Source organism: Propithecus coquereli, unplaced genomic scaffold (assembly GCF_000956105.1).
Source record: "Propithecus coquereli isolate 6110/MARCELLA unplaced genomic scaffold, Pcoq_1.0 Scaffold170, whole genome shotgun sequence".
NCBI classification, from domain to species: domain Eukaryota; kingdom Metazoa; phylum Chordata; class Mammalia; order Primates; family Indriidae; genus Propithecus; species Propithecus coquereli.
In genome coordinates, this window is record NW_012141636.1 from 6,761,587 (window position 1) to 6,767,549 (window position 5,963).

The window sequence follows — 5,963 nt, forward strand, 5'->3', positions numbered from 1 at the left end:
CATACAGCTGGTAAGTGACAGGGGTAGGATTGGAGCCTTAGTCTGTCCACAGACCGAGAACAAGTTCTTTACACCACACCGCCTCCTTCAGGTGTCTGGACCTACTGACTTCTTGCCTGGAGGTCACTGCAGTGGGAGAAGAGGCAAACCAAGGAACCCGTCTCTGCTGAGTTCCTTAGGAAGCTCCAGCCCCAGCCTCTGCGGGGCTGCGGTCATCTTTCCAGGGAGAAAGGTGAGCCTTTATTTCGGGGTGGCCCCGCAGGTATCCAAGAGTCGGAGGACCGGGTGTTACGGGCGGGCAGCGGGCGAAGCCAGACCGGGAGCAGCAACAGTCACCCCCTTCCCCTCCCTGGGAGTCGGGAGTTCTACGCGCGGCTCCGGGCGCAGGAAGGCGGGGCAGGGGCGGAGTTTCAAGAGCTGGAAATTTTCAAGAGAAACTTTTCCTTAAGCGCCTCTGGCAAGGGGGCGGGTTTCCTTCTCCTCCCGGAGGCAGATAATCCCTTCTTCTCGCTCTGATTGGTTCAGTTTAAGCTGTAAATACTTTTACCGCTGAGAAGCTAGACCCCAGGGCTGAGAGAGAGTTCCAGCCTCCAGGGACTGAAAAGCAAGGCATTGGTGGGAGACAGACTTTATCCCGCCGTGGGCTGAGGGTCGAGGGCGCGCGCGTGGGGCCGCAGCACAGGCGCAGGTCCCAGCAGGTCCGGCCGGACTCGCGCCGCGATGTGGAATCTCCCGGACGAATCCAACTCGGTTGCAGCCGCCGGGCGCCGGCCGCGCTGGCTCTGCGCTGGGGCACTGGTGCTGGCCATCGGCCTCTTCACGCTGGGCTTCCTCCTAGGTAGGTGCGCGCTTAGCCAATCAAGCCTCGGAGCCTCCCCCGCTGTGCCGGGTCGGCTGCCGAGTGGGGTCCTGTCGCTCTCCCCGAAGCGGCAATTTGAGTGGGGACAGTGGGGATGAGCCCCCACGAGTTGGGAGGAGGCTTGCTGGGGGTGGTGCAGGCTTGAGTTCTAGACAAGCTGCGTAGACACAGCATGTTTTAGGATGAGCGTAGAACTCTGGGGGCTACTGAACAAAGTCGCCCAGGGAGCTATGCAGGAAGTGCCTCTCTCTTGGGGATTTTATATAGTGGGGTACTTGGGGCTGCTCCAGGTTTACGGTAGAATTTAGGACATTGCTGCAAAGGGAGTCGTTTTCTCTTCTCGTTCTTTCCCCCTTGGAAGCAATAGAGGCACATTTGGAAAGTGGATGAATTACTGTCAGGCTCTGAACCCATCTTTAACAGCAGGTCTTTGGCGTTGTTCCCTGCGTACTGATTTGCAGACTTTACCACTTCTCCAAGAAAACCAGAGCAGGACAAGCGAGCTCAAACTCTTAAATTCTAATTTTGACTTTGCTACTTCTTACTTGGCCTCAGCAAGTTACGGAACCCCCCTTAGCCTTGGTTTCCTTGTCTTTATGATGAAGTTAATATTTTCTGCAACTTATTGGCAATAGTAAATGAAACAGCACGTAAATCTCTTAGCACAGTACGAGAATTTTTTAGCACTTTTTCTCTTTTTGGTGAGGAGTTGGACTTTAATGCACAGGACTAGCCTTAGGTATCGCCAGGGTGGTCCAGCCCTGCTTGGAATTTTAGATCCCTTTTCTGGAATTTAGAAGAGTAGGGCGTGGACCAGTTTGATTTATTCAGTCTCTTGTCGCTTTCTGTGTGACATTGGAATCGGTCAAAGACTTTTGCGCCACATACACTGCTCATAACTAAGATGTAGTTATTAGTAACCACAGAGGGTTGTTGTGGGGTTTAAATGAGTAAGCTTAACAAGGATACATTTCAAATCGAATTTCCATTTTCTCAACTGCAAAAATGGGAATTTGATTTGGTAAGGTCTGCATGGGAATTAAAATATTTTGCATCCCTTCAAGGCTTTTTTTTCTCCTGCCTCAGCCTCCCCAGGAGCTGGGACTGCAGGAGCACTACCATGCCCGGCTAATTTTTATTTTCTATTTTCAGTAGAGAGGGTCTCACTCTTGCTCAGGCTGGTCTCGAACTCCTGACCTCAAGTGATCTTCCCGCCTGGGCCTCCCAAAGTGCTAGGATTACAGGCGTGAGCCACCAAGACCTGGCCTTCAAGGCATTATTTTATTCTTCCTGGTGTTACCCCCGTCCCTGTATTCACTGCTCAGTGGCTAACACAGAATAGGTCCTTTACTACTGTTTTTTTCTCCCTTAGTATTCTTTGCTCTCTCCTCCGCCACAGGTTTTCATCCTCATCATTGTGTTCATTTTTCAGATTTCAGTTCAAGCATCTCATCACTGTGTCCTTCCCTGATCCCATACTCTAATCCAAGTCCTTTTGTTTTATGTATAGGTGGAATCGTTTATCTCCTTGTGTCCAATTATGTGTTTTAATGTTCATGAATATATGTATATGTATTTGTGTATATGTGATTAATAATTGGAAAGCTCCATGAAAGCTGGCTGGGTGCTGATTTTGTAAAAATTTTGTTCCCAGATCCCATAATTTCCCTAAATAAACCCTACAGTGTTGGACCCTGTCCCCCTCAAATTAAAAGCCAACTGCAGGGGCTAATGGTACATAATGTGTCTGGCTATTGCCTCGGGCCTCTTTTGTGCCCTGGATGTCTGGCAGAGATGTTGGCTAAATTGTAGTCTCACTATAGCTTTCTGAATTTGAACTTCTCAAGCCTGCTTCAACTGGAAACACAAAATCTCAGCACATTTTGTATAAGTTTAAGAACCAGAGAAAATTAGAGGTCTGAATTTCCTTCAATACTTTGAAATAATTTATGTACTTGAAATATATTCATAATTAATTCATCATAAAAAATTTTTAAATGCTTATTCTAGGTCAATAAAGAAGCAGTCACTGAAGATAGAAGCTTTATGGAGAAAGAAGGTGGATCTCCTTTTTGCCTTCATTTTTAAAAGATCTTGTTTATCCCTGTTAGTTGAAACATTAATATCATATTTAATTTTAGTGCTGGTTTCCTGTAAAATGTTTCTTAGAATAACAGCAATGTTGACCTGTCATTGAAGCTGGATAAAAAATATGTTGCAACTGGTTTATTATTTAAAAATCTGTTTGTATGATTTTTTTCAGTAGAAGTAGGCAAGAGAAATTAAACTTCAGAAAATCTCACCTAAAGCTAGAGGTGATTGATAGTTTGTGTCATACGTAGTGTTAATATGGTACATACAACTATAAAGAAAAATAAGTCCTGTCTATGATCTCATATCTTGTTCCTATTTTTGGATGTATATTTCAGGGTGGTTTATGAAATCCTCCAATGAAGCTACTCACATTGTTCCACAGCATAGCATGAGGAAGGCATTTCTGGATGAATTGAAAGCTGAAAACATCAAGAAGTTCTTATAGTAAGTGTATACTTGAAAGTTTATATGGACAGTTTGTTGGAAAAATTTACCATTCTTGGTCCAATATTTCATATATAGGAACTGGCTTTTTAAAAAATGTTTTATTTATCAAGGGTCTTGTATCACATTTCATTGGGAGAGGATTATACTATCAGCTGACCTTTCTCATTACAGAAGTTTTAGAGCAGAGTTAGCAGTTAGCAGCCTTTTTCTGTAAAAGGGCCAGTCTTTGTAGGCTGATCGCTGAAACAACTATTCAGCTCTGCAATTGTAGTACAAAGAAGTCATAGAAAATATATAAACAGATAAGTGTGTCAGTTTGGATAAAACTTTATTTATGGGTACTGAAATTTGAATTCCATATAATTGATGTGTCATAAAATATCGTTCTTGCTTTTTTTTGAACTATTAATAAAATGTAAAAACCATTCTTAGCTCATGGACTGTACAAAAATAGGCAGTGGGCCAGGTTTGGCAAGCGGAACTTTGTTTGCTGGCTCATGATTTAGAGGAAGATAGTGTATTTTAGTAAAAAAATAAATAAGATTGGACTTTGGAGTCAGGCAGGATTGAGTTTGAATTCCATCTTTGCCCTTTAATAGTAAAGTAACTTTGGGTGAATATTTAACTTTCCTGAGCCCTTATTTCCACACTTGTAAAATGGGGCTAACAATATTATTGTGATGTGGATGAAACTAAAGAGCATCCATTTGGCATATTTTAAAAACTAGCTCTCGGCCGGACGCGGTGGCTCACGCCTGTAATCCTAGCACTCTGGGAGGCCAAGGCGGGTGGATCGCTCAAGGTCAGGAGTTCGAGACCAGCCTGAGCAAGAGCAAGACCCCGTCTCTACTAAAAAATAGAAAGAAATGATCTGGACAACAAAAAAAAAAATATATATATATATAGAAAAAATTAGCCGGGCATGGTGGCACATGCCTGTAGTCCCAGCTACTCCGGAGGCTGAGGCAGAAGGATTACTTGAGTCCAGGAGTTTGAGGTTGCTGTGAGCTAGGCTGACGCCACGGCACTCACTCTAGCCCGGGCAACAAAGTGAGACTCTGTCTCAAAAAATAAATAAATAAATAAATAAATAAAATAAAAACTAACTCTCCACTTCCCGGAATAGCTATCTCTATTATAGACCAAAAGAGATAAATGAGTAAATTTTACACGTATTTACAAAGCAACTAAAAATCAAACACTTGCGTAGAATTATTATGTACAATTGATTAGAATACTTACTTTTTCAAGGTATGAAATCCCTTTTTTGTTCTTTTTACAAACCAGCTTAGTGTATGCGTCCAAAAATACTTGAAGTTCCTCTAATGATTGAAAGATTCCCTGGTGAATTCAAGTTGTAATTTTATATAAAAAGACTATTATATGTACATATATATACACACATAATCATATAAACACATATATTTCTATATTAATTACAATAGAATTAAAGCTATGAATACAAATTTTATAAGGCACCTTCCAGATCTTTGGAAAGAGCCCTTTGAAGTGAGAGATCCTAACGCCTAAACTTCTTTATCTTTGTGGAAACCCTTCCTATGCCCTTGCACTTATTCCACTATAATCATGTATAATACATGTAACAAAAGGAGAGGTCTGGAAAGGTATGATCTTCACTCCTAGACAGGGCTGCTGCTACCTTCTTCCTTTTCTAACTTGTTACATGTATGGATGGACGAAAAAAAAGGAAAAATGAATGCCTTTCTTTCTTTTTTTTTGGACCCTCAAGCACGATCTAAGCAGTCAGTGTCTTTATTTATTCTCCACAGCCCTAACCAAGCTCCTCTAACTGTTCAGAACTCATTAACACATAAAAGAAAGGTTAAGAGAACTCACCACTCACCAGCGCAAGGAGTACAGAATCTCCAGAAGCCTCCTGGATGTTCCAGATTTCCAATTTGCCATTTGTCTGTCAGAGAGCTTCCTATTAAAATATACCCACTGGTCAGGGGCCATTAAAAGCTAAGACCTCCTATCTTGTCTCCCTTTATGATCCTTTGTTCTGCTCTTAAAGGGCCTTGCCTCTGGGGTGTCTGCCTCAGTAGTGAAAGGGAGGATTCATTAGGAGCAGTTTTTTCATTCTGCCTTGGGATACAAGGGTTGTTTTGTGTTTTCCCTTCTGTTTTGTAAACACCTGGTTAAATTCACAGATTCTGTTCACTATTTTCCATTTCTCTAGAAGGATTTTCCTTCACCGTGTTTTGAAAGATAAGATGGTTTTAGAAGAGTGTTTTAGATTTCCAGTTTCAGAATTTTACTGGTATGTGTAAAATACCTGTTTTGCCTTTTATTAGCTATCTTTAAGTCGTCTAACTCCCCCAAACACTGCTGTATCTTTTGTAAATAAGAAGATATGTATTCCAACAGGTACACTAATAGCTCCCTTTATAAATTGAGAGAATGTGAGAATACTTGGGACATATTTAAACCAGCCTGAAAGAGATGTATGAACAGATTTTTTCTATTTTGGAAAATTTGTAAATACTTTTCTTCTTCTTCTTCTTCTTCTTCTTCTTCTTCTTCTTCTTCTTCTTCTTCTTCT

General features: G+C 41.9%; 1 protein-coding gene across 1 annotated transcript in view; it reads left to right on the top strand.

The window, feature by feature from the left end:
- The first annotated feature begins 525 nt into the window (after positions 1-525).
- Positions 526-5,963, top strand: part of FOLH1B (folate hydrolase 1B) — a 126,127-nt gene continuing 120,689 nt past the window's right edge. Inside the window, 2 exon segments of the mRNA XM_012641782.1 lie at positions 526-838; positions 3,289-3,397. Coding sequence (XP_012497236.1) covers positions 721-838; positions 3,289-3,397 — 227 coding nt within the window. The 5' untranslated portion in view covers positions 526-720.